The sequence below is a fragment of the Amaranthus tricolor genome, chromosome 17, assembly GCF_026212465.1.
Source record: "Amaranthus tricolor cultivar Red isolate AtriRed21 chromosome 17, ASM2621246v1, whole genome shotgun sequence".
NCBI lineage: Eukaryota > Viridiplantae > Streptophyta > Magnoliopsida > Caryophyllales > Amaranthaceae > Amaranthus > Amaranthus tricolor.
Genome location: NC_080063.1, coordinates 16,728,813 through 16,749,217, shown reverse-complemented (window position 1 = coordinate 16,749,217; position 20,405 = coordinate 16,728,813). Strand labels below are relative to the sequence as shown.

Sequence of the window (20,405 nt, the reverse complement as noted above, 5' to 3'; positions counted from 1 at the left end):
CCTATATTTTGGACTTGAAAAGTTGAAACGCCGTGAAAATACTAACAAGGGATGCGTGAGAATCTCGAAAGACAAGTATTCTGAAAAACTAATAGTTCTAAAAAATAATTACAAAAAACAAAATTTGTAGATAGTATGAATATTCGAACAAGAGACCAAGTTTTATTTCTACTAATTTAACCTTGCATTATCATTTCGTTTGTGATGCTTACAAAACATAACCCAATAGTTATAGAGATACAGAGAAACATGTACAAATTGGGCAAAAAAACGGTGCACATGCTGAGATGGATAGCAGAAAAAGTGCAGAAAATAATGTGCAGGAATATATCATATGTCACCAGGCTCTAATAAGAGTGTCAGCAAATATGTTCTATAAGGGCATATAAGTGTAACAGAAGTACAGAACTGTTGGTAGAATTTCATTTATATCAGATGTGCATTTTGCAAAAAAAAGGCTGAATCGAGCCAACAGATACAGATAGGTATAGGAGAAAAATCATCAGTAGATAATGTATTGAATTTTACTACTGTTTCGGAGTAGAAACAGCCTCTCGAATGCTTGTCACAATCTTCTATTTACTTCCAGTAATAAATCAGCTCTTACTTTCTGCCATTTCCTTACATACCCACAAAAATGGCTGACACAGTTCATTACACATCTCCGTTGCATCAGCAACTTATCAATTAGCATCATCGAGATCAAACATTGGACATTCCAATACAAACATGTTTTCCTAACCAAGGAAAGGATTCAAGGCAAAGCTGCAAAAGGTGTGTATCGCACATAAGAGCACAATTTTTTGTTCACAACAAACAAATAGCAAATAGCTTAACACCTCATTGATTATTGACCCTACACTGATTGCGCTTTCTAAACTCAAGAATGTATCTCAAATTTCCCAAATGGATCTAGCACAATGGAGCTTTGTGAAAAGCTTGCTTGGTAAGGAAATAATACCAAAATTTAAATCCTAATCTAAGTACCTTATAGTTGAAAATTTTCCACCACAATACAATGAGAACAGTAATATTCCATGACCTCCTCCTCAACTGAAAAGAGGAAGTGGAGAAAACAGAAGCTTGGACAGAGTGCAGAAGAAACAACTTTTGCAATGTGTATACAGAAAGTGTGGTTAAAGTTGTATCACCATTCTCCCTTCCGATTGCACAATATCAAAGTATACTTAAACTAAACTAGCCTATCACTAAAACAGTAGAAAGGGCTCTACACAAGTGCAAGCTGATGTGTCCAGAACATTTTGGAATAACTTAAAGCTAAATTTCTTCTCTTTTTGCCAAAAAGGCTACTTGAGTCTCCAATCCCATATGTGCTTCCCAAATTGCTGGGGCTGTCTAGGCCATGACCCATGCATTTGGTTAATAAATACTATAAAGTATTAAATTTGTTTAACATATAACACAGGACAAAACTTCCTTCAATCCTATACTAGTATCCTAAATTCGCCACTACCAAATTCATTGACCAACAAAAAACACAACCCTATTCAATATTGATACTCCCATATTGCTTCATTTCAACCAAACCAGTGTTACCTAATTCACCGATTAAACACAAACGAATTACAAATTCGAATAGCAACCAAAGAGCACATTGACAAATCTAGCCTGGGAGCCAAGCCAACACACCTCTAAGAAAAGCTAATCCTTTCAAGTCCTAAACTACTAATCACTTCAAGAATTTTGCGCACAAACCATTGCACATGTTTTTCTACCTTAAAATCTAATTTTTACTGTAACGCACACAACCATATATTATATACATCTTCCTCCAACTCATCCAACTCCTACTTTACATGGAAAAAAAAAAGAAAACAAACTTCATGGTATACACCCACAAGGCCACATTATTCAACAATTCAATTAATTAATCAACAACATGGGTCATCATTATCATCATACCCAATGTACTCATAAAAAACTATGATTAGCTATGCGGAAGGAAGAAAATAGTTAACTCACACCCCATAAAGGAAAATGCGGATCAACAACATGGGTATAAATCAATTAAATAAAGCCAAACCAATCAACTTAACCAAAAAAAACATAGCACATTGTAATAATGATTTCACATAAAACTGAATTGCAACAAATTCAAACTTATACCCAAAAATACTTGCTTTTTGAGTATTCTTTCTAACACCATAACCACTATTATACATCTGACCCACCAAAATCTGCATAGCTGGATCACAGGCTTTAGCCTCCTTAAGTGTATCCCGAAACCACCGTTTCACACAACTCGATACAACTTCTCGTAAGGGGACTCGGTTCTGAACCACTGAGTTGCATTCCATTTTTAGACCGAGTTGTACTGAGTCAACTAGGGTAATTTTTGTGGGTTGTTATCTGACTGTGAAATTGAGACAGAAACTTTGTTGTTAGATTTGGGTTTTACTTGTTTTAGTAGGGTAATTCTTTCTGATGAAAATATTCTAGCAATATTCTTCAATACTGCTGTTGAAGGCAAAGATTTCCCCATCTGTAAAAGAGGGACAAATTAAGGAATTTAATATAAAAGGAGATAGAGAATTTGATTATGGAAGATTTTATATGGGATTAATTGGTTTTTTTTGGGATGAATTGTTATTGTTTGTTATCTGGTTTTCATGGAGGAAAGTTTTTCTGTTCGTGAGAGGTTATTTTGAAGATGAAAGATAATTCAGCAGATGTTCAATAGGAATAGGATGTGTAAACTCGGATTACCTAACCCAGTGAGTTCGAAGTCGGTTTGGGCTACTCTTACGCTCTATTTAGTTCATCTTAAAAAAAATCATTAGTAATAATTAATTTTAATAAGTTAAAATCAGTTACACTTTAGAAAACTCTTATAGTTTATAACTAAAAATTATTTACAATTAGTAATAATTAACAATAATCTGTAAAAATTAGTTATAATCAGTAAAAAAATAATTTCAATCAGTAAAAATAGTTAAACTAAACAGGGAAATAGTCTTTTTCTTTATCAAATGTAAGCTATGGAATCTCTAATAGAAGAGTTCGAAAAATGAATTTATTTTTTGTGTAGATGATGAAAATTAAATTTTTATTACTAAGATTGAAAGGGAAAGCATTTTATCATTATACTACTATAGTTCTATTACAAGTCGTCCTTATTGTTATAATATAATATATTATAAAATTATGAACAGATATATGAATGAACAGTAAAATAATAGGCATATGAACATAATTAAAGAATAGAATCCCTAAACGGTGATGGATTGTAGTGCATAAACAGTAAAATAGTTAATTTACTCAAATATATATTGTTTATTGCTTTCTATTTTAATATGTTATCAACACCAATTTGCTTCAAAAATAAAAAGGTAGAAATATATTTTCTCTTCATAATGGATTATAAATTTAATGGTATTAATACCATACTAAACAATTTAACTTTATCAAACATTTATTTTATAATTGAATACAATAACCTACCATGTAGCACAAATCCTGCAAGGGGCTGTAAGTCATCCTCAACGTAACAATCAACCGCACCCTATTGAAATTCACAATCTCAACATACCACCAGAACCACCTATGGAAATTTGAAAATCTCCCCCTAATAAGAGAAGTAGGGATGAAGGTGAAGGTACAAGCAAACGCTAATGGGAAGAACAATTTATAATAAGGCTTAAATTCCAAACTCATTAATGTCTTTTACCATAATATTATTTCTTTATGAAATTACATTTCCTTTCTTAAATTTCATCAAGAACACAAAATACTTGTTAATCTAATAAAAAAAAATTTTAAATTTGCAGCCTTTTAATTTAAATTTTATTAATTTTATTTTGGGTTTGAACTCGTAACCTTTTAGTACAGATAAGAACCCTTAGACCCTTGAGGCTTGCATTCAGATGTGATATTAGTTTCCAAAAATTATAATATAACTTATGCTCAAATGTTTCTTATTTTACTAATTCTCATGAAATTAATATCTAATCAGAATAATGGCAAGAATTTCAAACAGAGATTTTGAAATACTTGATATTTACGGGCAAATATACTTAGAAGGGAGAGTTGATGCAATGGCATATTTAAAAGTTCCGGGCAAATATATATATATATATATATATATATATATATATATATATATATATATATATATATATATATATATATATATATATATATGTATGTATTTTTTTATTAGTTTACTTCAATGGTCTCCTTTTTATTTTAAGCCATAGATTTTTTACCAAATTGTCCTTATGAATTAAAGGATATATTATGTCAAAATACCACTTGGGAATACCATTTTATATGGTCTCCTCCTTGTCTTAATTCTTGTGCCCAACCAGAGGGGTATTTGAGGGTGTGCGAGGTGATCGATTGCATAGGACCCTTTCATACTTAGTATATGAATAAGTTAATAAATAAATAAATATATTTACTATAAATAAGACGTAAACTAAAAATTTTGCACAGGACGATTATTTTCCAAGACAGCTCTGTGCCCAACCCAAAGGATCATAGTGAATAGGAGGGAGTAAGAAATTGGATCACCAGTTTGATTGTTATAATTTGGGTTGGGAGAGAAGCTTTGAATGAGTTGTATGAGGGGCTGTCAAATTTAGATACATACAACATTTTATTATTCCAATTTCAGATCAATATAAACTTACCCTTGTTAGTAATAAATAAATCCGAAGAATCAGAGTATGAGACTGCAGATGAAGTTGAACATCTTGTGCTCAGTGAGGACGAGGAAGAAATTGAAGAAAGTGAAAAGTTGGAGTGTCAGACTCACTAAAAATAGGTAATGAGTTTCAATCAATTGAAGTTGTATCTGATTCATTAAAATGGGTTTGGGATGCATGAATTCCAAAATCATTTTGAGCTCATAATCCACAAAGCTTATTCCCTCTTTTATTAGATTTTATTTCCTATGATAGGCTCTTGCAAATTTCAGTTATTAAACTTTATTTATTATTATTATTATTATTATTATTATTATTATTATTGTAACCATATATTAATCTTTATATCAACAACGATACACATACATACATGAATACAAGATTTATTATACATAAACGACGATCATTAATGTATACATTTGATGTCTAGTTGCATCATCTATTATAGCGTAAAATTTAGTACTTGAGAATTCCAATCTCATTCCTTATCTCATTGACATTTCCATACGTAAGGAAACCAATACGAAGAGGCTGAGGAAAAGCCCCACACTTAGGAGTAGCCCCTTCTGCATTATGTATAAGAGTAGAGATTGTATCCCAACTATTTTGGAAAGCTATCATATTTTGTCTAAAATCATCTGGTGGTGCTGATATCCCTCTCTCCATGTACCTAAAACGTGCTGCTTCTGCAACCATTTGGATGGTCGTAAGAAAAAATCTTGCTTCTTCTTTCCGGCCTTTATTCAACTCTGAAGTTGATTTTCCATACACGCTTCTAAGTGCGCCTTCTAGGCTTGCCAGTCCCAATGGAACATCAAAACGATTCCTGTTTGCTGCTTGTTGAAGACTGATGTAATGTCCTTCGTAATTTGTTATTCTTTTGGTAGAACCTGGGAAAAGACGTTGTCGTGCTTCTGGCGGAGAATCCATTAGGAAGTTTGGCTCAGGTGGCGGTTGGCCTGGTGCGAAGCCTGGCCTATTGTCAGTATAACCCCAAATATACATATCTTTGGCAGCCATTCCTAGTACTACCCATTGTGTGTCGCTAAATTGTAGCCTTATGTAGACATATTCTCTGTCTATTGGTGGATTACTTTGTGTAATGTTTAAACCACATGTTCTTGTGGGAGCTGAGACTGCACTGCGCAACCTTCTCAAGAAATTTGCGTACCCATTTGGTGAATTCTCTTTATGTAATTCGAATCCCACCGTACGATATTGTTGTGCTTCTGATTGGTTAACAATGGTAGTGATCATGATAATAAGCATTATCATGCACCACCAAACCCATGTTCCTCCTCCTAATACCTTCATCTTGTTTCTCTTCACCTGCATTTTTAATTCATTCAAAAGTGAGTTTCTTGTAGAGATGACAATGGATCTTGGACTCGACTCAGATTCATTTTGGAGGATCTGGGTCTTATTTTTTAGACCAATCGGATTCGAACATATATAAAATTGACAGATTCGAATTCTGTCTCGATATATATTCAGATCTATGGATTCAAGGAACTCGTTTTCTTCTTTTCAAAAATACAAAAATATTATATATATATATATATATATATATATATATATATATATATATATATATATATATATATATATATATATATATATAAAGGCAATTTTATGTGGTTAAAATAGTATTTAATGTATTAAATGATGATTGACATGAGTTAATTAAGATTGAGACCCAATATGTATTTATGGGGGTTTTAAGGGATGCGGGGAGTTTAACTGTACAGAACCCCTAAATTTAAAAGGCCTCATATAGAAATAACATGTTAATATGGTTGAGTAGTGGGTGAGAATTTTTCTTATTATCTCAATGGTCATAAAATCAATTCTTATTAATAATATTTTTTTCTCTCTTTTTTTATCTATTTTTCAAAGCAATTCTTTTAACTCCAAACATCTTTTGTTACATCATTCAACATTTATTTCTTAACTTTTCAATCCTTTAAACGTTTACCTTTTTTTTTATTTTCTTTCAACCCATCATTTTTTTTCTCTACCTTCTTAACATTAGAGATATGAAATTTTAATTTTTAACCACTTAATTTAAGTTAATTTTATAAAATTAATATTAATATAGTTAGAAATTACGTTGAGTTTTTATTTTAGTTTAAGAAAATCTCTCTTTTGAATTATAAAAGACTCCAAATTTAGAAATTTATAAAAAATAAATTTAGCCTCGAAATACTTTGCTATGCCCTTAGATATATTACACACCTCTAACATATAGGAAGGAATTATAACAAATTTATATAGAGAAAAATTGAGAGACTAAATTGCTCAAAAATATACGAGGAAACAAGAATGAGAAGGAAACTATAATAATAGAGCTAGAGGAACTTACAGTAATGCCAAAGAGTTGAGTTAGAAAGATACAAAGAAAGAAGATAAGAGTCCTTTAAATAAGCACACAATGCCGACTATTCTTGCTTGTTATGTGTGGTTGTAATTCTAAAGTTAGAAAATTAATCGGATAAATTGAAATCAAGTATGACTCGACTTGAAAATATCTGATATACTTTTTTAGTTTTGAAATACTTGCTATATTATAGTTATTGACATTATTTATTGTTCAAGTTTATTTTAAATATAGCGGCTAATGTTCAAATACTTACATAAATATCTAAATAATCCGATGTGAGATACATCAAATATGCACCACTTCTTGATTGCCCTTTTATTTTTGTCAACTAACTGAAGGGTGTAATTAGCTAGCTTTAAAATCTGGTTTTAATTTATCATTGTGCCATGCTCTTGTTCTTTCGTATACGTCTTACTCCCATTCCCCTCTTAATTTAAAATCAAATTAAACGTACTATTGAAACAATTTGTTATGAAAACAAAATGATTATATTTTCATTATTATCATCATCGTACCCAGTGTATTATGCTCATAGAAAAACTATGATCAAGGTTTAAGGAGGAAAGAACGACGGCAACTCATACCCATAAAAAAGAGTCCAGTCAAAAAATCCCTCGGCTCAAAAACATGCAACTACTTGCAAAGCCTGTGCAACATACACTATGATCAATACCAAAAATCAAAAGAAAGTAAAAATAAGAGAAAAAAAATAAGATACAAATAAAAAATCAAAGAAATAAAAATAAAATAAAAAATGATTTATTTTAGCTGGTTTAATTTATTGTCATATATATTACATTGCCACACCAAATTGATGGATTACACATAATTATTTTATATGATCAAAATCCGATTTTATCATCAACGAGTTCTGGTCCGATGAAAACAAACTGACTTCAAGATTTGATTCATTGATTCATTAGATGTTATTTCGGCTAATTAATTGCGGCGTGTAATGAGTGATAGTTGACTTTCAAAGTAAACTAATATAATAATTTGATTAAATGTAATTAATATCTGTGAAAGACAATCTTCTTAAAACTACATTCAATGCAGCGAGAATGGAATTCTTCATAGAATAATTTAATTATAAAGGATATTATTCCCTAAGATTCTTTGAAATCAGGTAAGAATCATATCCTTTGTAGAGGTTTTCACTTAGAGATTATGGAGGAATTTTCTTCAAACTTACTGATCAAATAAGAAGGATGAGAAGGAATTTTTTTTAGTCATTATATAAACAAAAAAAATACTATGTTGTAAATTAAAAACATTCTTCACACTTATATGTGATTTTTGTATGATTTTATTTACTTACTATATATACAAAAAAGATATATTATGTCAATATACCACGTGGGGGTACCATTTTATATGGTCTCCTTTATTTCTTAATTCTTGTGTCCAACCATTCACTATAGTTGTTCTCTTTTCTTATTTAGTTAGTTTACCTAAATTGTCCCCTTTTTATCTTAAGCCATAGTTTTTTACCAAATTGTCCTTATGAATTAAAAGGGTATATTATGTCAAAATACAACATGGGAGTACCATTTTATATGGTCTCTTTCATTTCTGAGGGGTATTTGAGGGTGTGCGAGGTGATCGACTGTATAAGGCCCTTTCATACTTAGTATATGAATAAGTTAATAAATAAATTAAGGCCCTTTCATACTTAGTATATGAATAAGTTAATAAATAAATAAATATATTTACTATAAATAAGACGTAAACTAAAAATTTTGCACAGGACGATTATTTTCCAAGACAGCTCTGTGCCCAACCCAAAGGATCATAGTGAATAGGAGGGAGTAAGAAATTGGATCACCAGTTTGATTGTTATAATTTGGGTTGGGAGAGAAGCTTTGAATGAGTTGTATGAGGGGCTGTCAAATTTAGATACATACAACATTTTATTATTCCAATTTCAGATCAATATAAACTTACCCTTGTTAGTAATAAATAAATCCGAAGAATCAGAGTATGAGACTGCAGATGAAGTTGAACATCTTGTGCTCAGTGAGGACGAGGAAGAAATTGAAGAAAGTGAAAAGTTGGAGTGTCAGACTCACTAAAAATAGGTAATGAGTTTCAATCAATTGAAGTTGTATCTGATTCATTAAAATGGGTTTGGGATGCATGAATTCCAAAATCATTTTGAGCTCATAATCCACAAAGCTTATTCCCTCTTTTATTAGATTTTATTTCCTATGATAGGCTCTTGCAAATTTCAGTTATTAAACTTTATTTATTATTATTATTATTATTATTATTATTATTATTATTATTGTAACCATATATTAATCTTTATATCAACAACGATACACATACATACATGAATACAAGATTTATTATACATAAACGACGATCATTAATGTATACATTTGATGTCTAGTTGCATCATCTATTATAGCGTAAAATTTAGTACTTGAGAATTCCAATCTCATTCCTTATCTCATTGACATTTCCATACGTAAGGAAACCAATACGAAGAGGCTGAGGAAAAGCCCCACACTTAGGAGTAGCCCCTTCTGCATTATGTATAAGAGTAGAGATTGTATCCCAACTATTTTGGAAAGCTATCATATTTTGTCTAAAATCATCTGGTGGTGCTGATATCCCTCTCTCCATGTACCTAAAACGTGCTGCTTCTGCAACCATTTGGATGGTCGTAAGAAAAAATCTTGCTTCTTCTTTCCGGCCTTTATTCAACTCTGAAGTTGATTTTCCATACACGCTTCTAAGTGCGCCTTCTAGGCTTGCCAGTCCCAATGGAACATCAAAACGATTCCTGTTTGCTGCTTGTTGAAGACTGATGTAATGTCCTTCGTAATTTGTTATTCTTTTGGTAGAACCTGGGAAAAGACGTTGTCGTGCTTCTGGCGGAGAATCCATTAGGAAGTTTGGCTCAGGTGGCGGTTGGCCTGGTGCGAAGCCTGGCCTATTGTCAGTATAACCCCAAATATACATATCTTTGGCAGCCATTCCTAGTACTACCCATTGTGTGTCGCTAAATTGTAGCCTTATGTAGACATATTCTCTGTCTATTGGTGGATTACTTTGTGTAATGTTTAAACCACATGTTCTTGTGGGAGCTGAGACTGCACTGCGCAACCTTCTCAAGAAATTTGCGTACCCATTTGGTGAATTCTCTTTATGTAATTCGAATCCCACCGTACGATATTGTTGTGCTTCTGATTGGTTAACAATGGTAGTGATCATGATAATAAGCATTATCATGCACCACCAAACCCATGTTCCTCCTCCTAATACCTTCATCTTGTTTCTCTTCACCTGCATTTTTAATTCATTCAAAAGTGAGTTTCTTGTAGAGATGACAATGGATCTTGGACTCGACTCAGATTCATTTTGGAGGATCTGGGTCTTATTTTTTAGACCAATCGGATTCGAACATATATAAAATTGACAGATTCGAATTCTGTCTCGATATATATTCAGATCTATGGATTCAAGGAACTCGTTTTCTTCTTTTCAAAAATACAAAAATATTATATATATATATATATATATATATATATATATATATATATATATATATATATAAAGGCAATTTTATGTGGTTAAAATAGTATTTAATGTATTAAATGATGATTGACATGAGTTAATTAAGATTGAGACCCAATATGTATTTATGGGGGTTTTAAGGGATGCGGGGAGTTTAACTGTACAGAACCCCTAAATTTAAAAGGCCTCATATAGAAATAACATGTTAATATGGTTGAGTAGTGGGTGAGAATTTTTCTTATTATCTCAATGGTCATAAAATCAATTCTTATTAATAATATTTTTTTCTCTCTTTTTTTATCTATTTTTCAAAGCAATTCTTTTAACTCCAAACATCTTTTGTTACATCATTCAACATTTATTTCTTAACTTTTCAATCCTTTAAACGTTTACCTTTTTTTTTATTTTCTTTCAACCCATCATTTTTTTTCTCTACCTTCTTAACATTAGAGATATGAAATTTTAATTTTTAACCACTTAATTTAAGTTAATTTTATAAAATTAATATTAATATAGTTAGAAATTACGTTGAGTTTTTATTTTAGTTTAAGAAAATCTCTCTTTTGAATTATAAAAGACTCCAAATTTAGAAATTTATAAAAAATAAATTTAGCCTCGAAATACTTTGCTATGCCCTTAGATATATTACACACCTCTAACATATAGGAAGGAATTATAACAAATTTATATAGAGAAAAATTGAGAGACTAAATTGCTCAAAAATATACGAGGAAACAAGAATGAGAAGGAAACTATAATAATAGAGCTAGAGGAACTTACAGTAATGCCAAAGAGTTGAGTTAGAAAGATACAAAGAAAGAAGATAAGAGTCCTTTAAATAAGCACACAATGCCGACTATTCTTGCTTGTTATGTGTGGTTGTAATTCTAAAGTTAGAAAATTAATCGGATAAATTGAAATCAAGTATGACTCGACTTGAAAATATCTGATATACTTTTTTAGTTTTGAAATACTTGCTATATTATAGTTATTGACATTATTTATTGTTCAAGTTTATTTTAAATATAGCGGCTAATGTTCAAATACTTACATAAATATCTAAATAATCCGATGTGAGATACATCAAATATGCACCACTTCTTGATTGCCCTTTTATTTTTGTCAACTAACTGAAGGGTGTAATTAGCTAGCTTTAAAATCTGGTTTTAATTTATCATTGTGCCATGCTCTTGTTCTTTCGTATACGTCTTACTCCCATTCCCCTCTTAATTTAAAATCAAATTAAACGTACTATTGAAACAATTTGTTATGAAAACAAAATGATTATATTTTCATTATTATCATCATCGTACCCAGTGTATTATGCTCATAGAAAAACTATGATCAAGGTTTAAGGAGGAAAGAACGACGGCAACTCATACCCATAAAAAAGAGTCCAGTCAAAAAATCCCTCGGCTCAAAAACATGCAACTACTTGCAAAGCCTGTGCAACATACACTATGATCAATACCAAAAATCAAAAGAAAGTAAAAATAAGAGAAAAAAAATAAGATACAAATAAAAAATCAAAGAAATAAAAATAAAATAAAAAATGATTTATTTTAGCTGGTTTAATTTATTGTCATATATATTACATTGCCACACCAAATTGATGGATTACACATAATTATTTTATATGATCAAAATCCGATTTTATCATCAACGAGTTCTGGTCCGATGAAAACAAACTGACTTCAAGATTTGATTCATTGATTCATTAGATGTTATTTCGGCTAATTAATTGCGGCGTGTAATGAGTGATAGTTGACTTTCAAAGTAAACTAATATAATAATTTGATTAAATGTAATTAATATCTGTGAAAGACAATCTTCTTAAAACTACATTCAATGCAGCGAGAATGGAATTCTTCATAGAATAATTTAATTATAAAGGATATTATTCCCTAAGATTCTTTGAAATCAGGTAAGAATCATATCCTTTGTAGAGGTTTTCACTTAGAGATTATGGAGGAATTTTCTTCAAACTTACTGATCAAATAAGAAGGATGAGAAGGAATTTTTTTTAGTCATTATATAAACAAAAAAAATACTATGTTGTAAATTAAAAACATTCTTCACACTTATATGTGATTTTTGTATGATTTTATTTACTTACTATATATACAAAAAAGATATATTATGTCAATATACCACGTGGGGGTACCATTTTATATGGTCTCCTTTATTTCTTAATTCTTGTGTCCAACCATTCACTATAGTTGTTCTCTTTTCTTATTTAGTTAGTTTACCTAAATTGTCCCCTTTTTATCTTAAGCCATAGTTTTTTACCAAATTGTCCTTATGAATTAAAAGGGTATATTATGTCAAAATACAACATGGGAGTACCATTTTATATGGTCTCTTTCATTTCTGAGGGGTATTTGAGGGTGTGCGAGGTGATCGACTGTATAAGGCCCTTTCATACTTAGTATATGAATAAGTTAATAAATAAATTAAGGCCCTTTCATACTTAGTATATGAATAAGTTAATAAATAAATAAATATATTTACTATAAATAAGACGTAAACTAAAAATTTTGCACAGGACGATTATTTTCCAAGACAGCTCTGTGCCCAACCCAAAGGATCATAGTGAATAGGAGGGAGTAAGAAATTGGATCACCAGTTTGATTGTTATAATTTGGGTTGGGAGAGAAGCTTTGAATGAGTTGTATGAGGGGCTGTCAAATTTAGATACATACAACATTTTATTATTCCAATTTCAGATCAATATAAACTTACCCTTGTTAGTAATAAATAAATCCGAAGAATCAGAGTATGAGACTGCAGATGAAGTTGAACATCTTGTGCTCAGTGAGGACGAGGAAGAAATTGAAGAAAGTGAAAAGTTGGAGTGTCAGACTCACTAAAAATAGGTAATGAGTTTCAATCAATTGAAGTTGTATCTGATTCATTAAAATGGGTTTGGGATGCATGAATTCCAAAATCATTTTGAGCTCATAATCCACAAAGCTTATTCCCTCTTTTATTAGATTTTATTTCCTATGATAGGCTCTTGCAAATTTCAGTTATTAAACTTTATTTATTATTATTATTATTATTATTATTATTATTATTATTATTGTAACCATATATTAATCTTTATATCAACAACGATACACATACATACATGAATACAAGATTTATTATACATAAACGACGATCATTAATGTATACATTTGATGTCTAGTTGCATCATCTATTATAGCGTAAAATTTAGTACTTGAGAATTCCAATCTCATTCCTTATCTCATTGACATTTCCATACGTAAGGAAACCAATACGAAGAGGCTGAGGAAAAGCCCCACACTTAGGAGTAGCCCCTTCTGCATTATGTATAAGAGTAGAGATTGTATCCCAACTATTTTGGAAAGCTATCATATTTTGTCTAAAATCATCTGGTGGTGCTGATATCCCTCTCTCCATGTACCTAAAACGTGCTGCTTCTGCAACCATTTGGATGGTCGTAAGAAAAAATCTTGCTTCTTCTTTCCGGCCTTTATTCAACTCTGAAGTTGATTTTCCATACACGCTTCTAAGTGCGCCTTCTAGGCTTGCCAGTCCCAATGGAACATCAAAACGATTCCTGTTTGCTGCTTGTTGAAGACTGATGTAATGTCCTTCGTAATTTGTTATTCTTTTGGTAGAACCTGGGAAAAGACGTTGTCGTGCTTCTGGCGGAGAATCCATTAGGAAGTTTGGCTCAGGTGGCGGTTGGCCTGGTGCGAAGCCTGGCCTATTGTCAGTATAACCCCAAATATACATATCTTTGGCAGCCATTCCTAGTACTACCCATTGTGTGTCGCTAAATTGTAGCCTTATGTAGACATATTCTCTGTCTATTGGTGGATTACTTTGTGTAATGTTTAAACCACATGTTCTTGTGGGAGCTGAGACTGCACTGCGCAACCTTCTCAAGAAATTTGCGTACCCATTTGGTGAATTCTCTTTATGTAATTCGAATCCCACCGTACGATATTGTTGTGCTTCTGATTGGTTAACAATGGTAGTGATCATGATAATAAGCATTATCATGCACCACCAAACCCATGTTCCTCCTCCTAATACCTTCATCTTGTTTCTCTTCACCTGCATTTTTAATTCATTCAAAAGTGAGTTTCTTGTAGAGATGACAATGGATCTTGGACTCGACTCAGATTCATTTTGGAGGATCTGGGTCTTATTTTTTAGACCAATCGGATTCGAACATATATAAAATTGACAGATTCGAATTCTGTCTCGATATATATTCAGATCTATGGATTCAAGGAACTCGTTTTCTTCTTTTCAAAAATACAAAAATATTATATATATATATATATATATATATATATATATATATATATATATATATATATATATATATATATATAAAGGCAATTTTATGTGGTTAAAATAGTATTTAATGTATTAAATGATGATTGACATGAGTTAATTAAGATTGAGACCCAATATGTATTTATGGGGGTTTTAAGGGATGCGGGGAGTTTAACTGTACAGAACCCCTAAATTTAAAAGGCCTCATATAGAAATAACATGTTAATATGGTTGAGTAGTGGGTGAGAATTTTTCTTATTATCTCAATGGTCATAAAATCAATTCTTATTAATAATATTTTTTTCTCTCTTTTTTTATCTATTTTTCAAAGCAATTCTTTTAACTCCAAACATCTTTTGTTACATCATTCAACATTTATTTCTTAACTTTTCAATCCTTTAAACGTTTACCTTTTTTTTTATTTTCTTTCAACCCATCATTTTTTTTCTCTACCTTCTTAACATTAGAGATATGAAATTTTAATTTTTAACCACTTAATTTAAGTTAATTTTATAAAATTAATATTAATATAGTTAGAAATTACGTTGAGTTTTTATTTTAGTTTAAGAAAATCTCTCTTTTGAATTATAAAAGACTCCAAATTTAGAAATTTATAAAAAATAAATTTAGCCTCGAAATACTTTGCTATGCCCTTAGATATATTACACACCTCTAACATATAGGAAGGAATTATAACAAATTTATATAGAGAAAAATTGAGAGACTAAATTGCTCAAAAATATACGAGGAAACAAGAATGAGAAGGAAACTATAATAATAGAGCTAGAGGAACTTACAGTAATGCCAAAGAGTTGAGTTAGAAAGATACAAAGAAAGAAGATAAGAGTCCTTTAAATAAGCACACAATGCCGACTATTCTTGCTTGTTATGTGTGGTTGTAATTCTAAAGTTAGAAAATTAATCGGATAAATTGAAATCAAGTATGACTCGACTTGAAAATATCTGATATACTTTTTTAGTTTTGAAATACTTGCTATATTATAGTTATTGACATTATTTATTGTTCAAGTTTATTTTAAATATAGCGGCTAATGTTCAAATACTTACATAAATATCTAAATAATCCGATGTGAGATACATCAAATATGCACCACTTCTTGATTGCCCTTTTATTTTTGTCAACTAACTGAAGGGTGTAATTAGCTAGCTTTAAAATCTGGTTTTAATTTATCATTGTGCCATGCTCTTGTTCTTTCGTATACGTCTTACTCCCATTCCCCTCTTAATTTAAAATCAAATTAAACGTACTATTGAAACAATTTGTTATGAAAACAAAATGATTATATTTTCATTATTATCATCATCGTACCCAGTGTATTATGCTCATAGAAAAACTATGATCAAGGTTTAAGGAGGAAAGAACGACGGCAACTCATACCCATAAAAAAGAGTCCAGTCAAAAAATCCCTCGGCTCAAAAACATGCAACTACTTGCAAAGCCTGTGCAACATACACTATGATCAATACCAAAAATCAAAAGAAAGTAAAAATAAGAGAAAAAAAATAAGATACAAATAAAAAATCAAAGAAATAAAAATAAAATAAAAAATGATTTATTTTAGCTGGTTTAATTTATTGTCATATATATTACATTGCCACACCAAATTGATGGATTACACATAATTATTTTATATGATCAAAATCCGATTTTATCATCAACGAGTTCTGGTCCGATGAAAACAAACTGACTTCAAGATTTGATTCATTGATTCATTAGATGTTATTTCGGCTAATTAATTGCGGCGTGTAATGAGTGATAGTTGACTTTCAAAGTAAACTAATATAATAATTTGATTAAATGTAATTAATATCTGTGAAAGACAATCTTCTTAAAACTACATTCAATGCAGCGAGAATGGAATTCTTCATAGAATAATTTAATTATAAAGGATATTATTCCCTAAGATTCTTTGAAATCAGGTAAGAATCATATCCTTTGTAGAGGTTTTCACTTAGAGATTATGGAGGAATTTTCTTCAAACTTACTGATCAAATAAGAAGGATGAGAAGGAATTTTTTTTAGTCATTATATAAACAAAAAAAATACTATGTTGTAAATTAAAAACATTCTTCACACTTATATGTGATTTTTGTATGATTTTATTTACTTACTATATATACAAAAAAGATATATTATGTCAATATACCACGTGGGGGTACCATTTTATATGGTCTCCTTTATTTCTTAATTCTTGTGTCCAACCATTCACTATAGTTGTTCTCTTTTCTTATTTAGTTAGTTTACCTAAATTGTCCCCTTTTTATCTTAAGCCATAGTTTTTTACCAAATTGTCCTTATGAATTAAAAGGGTATATTATGTCAAAATACAACATGGGAGTACCATTTTATATGGTCTCTTTCATTTCTGAGGGGTATTTGAGGGTGTGCGAGGTGATCGACTGTATAAGGCCCTTTCATACTTAGTATATGAATAAGTTAATAAATAAATTAAGGCCCTTTCATACTTAGTATATGAATAAGTTAATAAATAAATAAATATATTTACTATAAATAAGACGTAAACTAAAAATTTTGCACAGGACGATTATTTTCCAAGACAGCTCTGTGCCCAACCCAAAGGATCATAGTGAATAGGAGGGAGTAAGAAATTGGATCACCAGTTTGATTGTTATAATTTGGGTTGGGAGAGAAGCTTTGAATGAGTTGTATGAGGGGCTGTCAAATTTAGATACATACAACATTTTATTATTCCAATTTCAGATCAATATAAACTTACCCTTGTTAGTAATAAATAAATCCGAAGAATCAGAGTATGAGACTGCAGATGAAGTTGAACATCTTGTGCTCAGTGAGGACGAGGAAGAAATTGAAGAAAGTGAAAAGTTGGAGTGTCAGACTCACTAAAAATAGGTAATGAGTTTCAATCAATTGAAGTTGTATCTGATTCATTAAAATGGGTTTGGGATGCATGAATTCCAAAATCATTTTGAGCTCATAATCCACAAAGCTTATTCCCTCTTTTATTAGATTTTATTTCCTATGATAGGCTCTTGCAAATTTCAGTTATTAAACTTTATTTATTATTATTATTATTATTATTATTATTATTATTATTGTAACCATATATTAATCTTTATATCAACAACGATACACATACATACATGAATACAAGATTTATTATACATAAACGACGATCATTAATGTATACATTTGATGTCTAGTTGCATCATCTATTATAGCGTAAAATTTAGTACTTGAGAATTCCAATCTCATTCCTTATCTCATTGACATTTCCATACGTAAGGAAACCAATACGAAGAGGCTGAGGAAAAGCCCCACACTTAGGAGTAGCCCCTTCTGCATTATGTATAAGAGTAGAGATTGTATCCCAACTATTTTGGAAAGCTATCATATTTTGTCTAAAATCATCTGGTGGTGCTGATATCCCTCTCTCCATGTACCTAAAACGTGCTGCTTCTGCAACCATTTGGATGGTCGTAAGAAAAAATCTTGCTTCTGCATTCCCTTCATCCATTTGTGAAGTTGATTTTCCATACACGCTTTTAAGTGCGCCTTCTAGGCTTGCCAGTCCCAATGGAACATCATTTCGATTCCTTCCTGCTGCTTGTTGAAGACTGTTGTAATTTCCTCCGTAATTTGTTATTCTTCTGCTAGAACCTGGGAAAAGACGTTGTCGTGCTTCTGGCGGAGAATCCCTTAGGAAGGTTGACTCAGGTGGTTGGCCTGGTGCGAAGCCTGGCCTATTGTCAGTATAACCCCAAATATACATATCTCTGGCAGCCATTCCTAGTACTACCCATTGTTTGTTGCTAAATTGTAGCCTTATGTAGACATATTCTCTGTCTATTGGTGGATTAATTTGTGTAATGTTTAAACCACATGCTCTTGTGGGAGCTGAGACTGCACTGCGCAACCTTCTCAAGAAATTTGCGTACCCATTTGGTGAATCCGGTTTGTGTAATTCGAATACCACCGTACGATATTGTTGTGCTTCTGATTGCTTAACAATGGTAGTGATCATGATAATAAGCATTATCATGCACCACCAAACCCATGTTCCTCCTCCTAATACCTTCTTCATCTTGTTTCTCTTCACCTGCATTTATAATTCATTCAAAAGTGAGTTTCTTGTACAGATGGTAATAGATCTTGCACTCGACTCACATTCATTTTGGAGGATCTGGGTCTTATTTTTTGGACCAATCGGATTCGAACCTATATAAGATTGACGGATCCGAATCCTGTCTCGATATATATTCAGATCTGTGGATTCAAGGAACTCGTTTTCTTCTTTTCAAAAATACAAAAATATTATATATATATATATATATATATATATATATATATATATATATATATATATATATATATATATATATATATATATATATATATATATATATATATATATATATATATATATATATAAAGGCAATTTTATGTGGTTAAAATAATATTTAATGTATTAAATGATGATTGACATGAGTTAATTAAGATAGAGACCCAATATGTATTTATGGGGGTTTTTAAGGGGTGCGGGGAGCATAATTGCACAGAACCCATAAATTTAAAAGGCCTGATATTAGTCATATAGAAATAACAAGTTAATAAGGTTGAGTAGTGGGTGAGAATTTTTCTTATTATCTCAATGGTCATAAAATCAATTCTTATTAATAACATTTTTTTCTCTGTTTTCTTTTATCTATTTTCAAAGTAATCCTTTTAACCCCAATCATCTTCTGTTACATCATTTAACATTTATTTTTTAATTTTTCAATCCTTCAAACTTTTACTTTTTTTTTTTCTTTCAACCCATTATTTTTTTTCCTCTATCTTCTTAACATCTTCTTAACATTAGAGATATGAAATTTTAATTTTTAACAACTTAATTTAAATTATTTTTATAAAATTAATATTAATATAGTTAGAAATTACGTTGAGTTTTTATTTTAGTTTAAGAAAATCTCTCTTTTGAATTATAAAAGACTTCAAGTTTAGAAATTTATAAAAAATAAATTTGGCCTCGAAATACTTTGCTCCGCCCTTGGATATATGACACACCTCTAACAAATAGGAAGGAATTATAACAATTTTATATAGAAAAAAATTAAGAGACTAAATTGCTCAAAAATATATGAGGAAACAAGAATGAGAAGGAAACTATAATAATAGAGCTAGAGGAGCTTACAGTAATGCCAAAGAGTTGAGTAGGAAAGATACAAAGAAAGAAGATAAGAGTCCTTTAAATAAGCACACAATGCCGACTATTCTTGCTTGTTATGTGTGGTTTTAGAGACCCGACCCGAAAATCCGAACCGAAAGCGAAAGTAAATCAAACCGAAAAGGTGTTCCTCTTTTAGGTTTATCGAACCAACATTACCCGACCCGAAGTTATAATCGAACCGGTTGACAACCAAAAATGAGAAAACTATATTTGAGCTGTAACCGATTTTTGTAACTGACACATAATCGTTAACCGAGATTACCCGAACCTAATAATTACCAAACCGAGTCA

At 30.8% G+C, this 20,405-nt stretch overlaps 4 protein-coding genes across 4 annotated transcripts; all 4 read right to left on the bottom strand.

Moving 5' to 3' along the window:
• Nucleotides 1-5,034: 5,034 nt before the first annotated feature.
• LOC130804442 (antiviral protein MAP-like) lies at nucleotides 5,035-7,139 on the bottom strand. The gene is made up of 2 exons (XM_057668874.1): nucleotides 7,030-7,139; nucleotides 5,035-5,996 (listed from the first exon to the last, which is right to left on the bottom strand). Exon 2 carries the CDS (start codon nucleotides 5,979-5,981, stop codon nucleotides 5,124-5,126), a length of 858 nt encoding a protein of 285 aa, XP_057524857.1. The 5' UTR covers nucleotides 5,982-5,996; nucleotides 7,030-7,139; the 3' UTR covers nucleotides 5,035-5,123.
• A 2,237-nt stretch (nucleotides 7,140-9,376) lies between these two features.
• Nucleotides 9,377-11,459, bottom strand: LOC130804437 (antiviral protein MAP-like). The gene is made up of 2 exons (XM_057668868.1): nucleotides 11,350-11,459; nucleotides 9,377-10,338 (listed from the first exon to the last, which is right to left on the bottom strand). The coding sequence occupies exon 2, from the start codon at nucleotides 10,321-10,323 to the stop codon at nucleotides 9,466-9,468; it is 858 nt and encodes a 285-aa protein (XP_057524851.1). The 5' UTR covers nucleotides 10,324-10,338; nucleotides 11,350-11,459; the 3' UTR covers nucleotides 9,377-9,465.
• A 2,237-nt stretch (nucleotides 11,460-13,696) lies between these two features.
• Nucleotides 13,697-15,793, bottom strand: LOC130804431 (antiviral protein MAP-like). Its single transcript, XM_057668859.1, has 2 exons — nucleotides 15,684-15,793; nucleotides 13,697-14,658 (listed from the first exon to the last, which is right to left on the bottom strand). The coding sequence occupies exon 2, from the start codon at nucleotides 14,641-14,643 to the stop codon at nucleotides 13,786-13,788; it is 858 nt and encodes a 285-aa protein (XP_057524842.1). The 5' UTR covers nucleotides 14,644-14,658; nucleotides 15,684-15,793; the 3' UTR covers nucleotides 13,697-13,785.
• Nucleotides 15,794-18,027: 2,234 nt separating this feature from the next.
• Nucleotides 18,028-20,178, bottom strand: LOC130804114 (antiviral protein MAP-like). Its single transcript, XM_057668445.1, has 2 exons — nucleotides 20,079-20,178; nucleotides 18,028-18,986 (listed from the first exon to the last, which is right to left on the bottom strand). The coding sequence occupies exon 2, from the start codon at nucleotides 18,969-18,971 to the stop codon at nucleotides 18,117-18,119; it is 855 nt and encodes a 284-aa protein (XP_057524428.1). The 5' UTR covers nucleotides 18,972-18,986; nucleotides 20,079-20,178; the 3' UTR covers nucleotides 18,028-18,116.
• Between the last annotated feature and the right edge of the window lie 227 nt (nucleotides 20,179-20,405).

Coding starts and splice junctions, on each gene's coding strand:
- LOC130804114 (XM_057668445.1), bottom strand. CDS start 18,971: ATGAAGAAGGTATTAGGAGGAGGAACATGGGTTTGGTGGTGCATGATA.
- LOC130804437 (XM_057668868.1), bottom strand. CDS start 10,323: ATGAAGGTATTAGGAGGAGGAACATGGGTTTGGTGGTGCATGATAATG.
- LOC130804431 (XM_057668859.1), bottom strand. CDS start 14,643: ATGAAGGTATTAGGAGGAGGAACATGGGTTTGGTGGTGCATGATAATG.
- LOC130804442 (XM_057668874.1), bottom strand. CDS start 5,981: ATGAAGGTATTAGGAGGAGGAACATGGGTTTGGTGGTGCATGATAATG.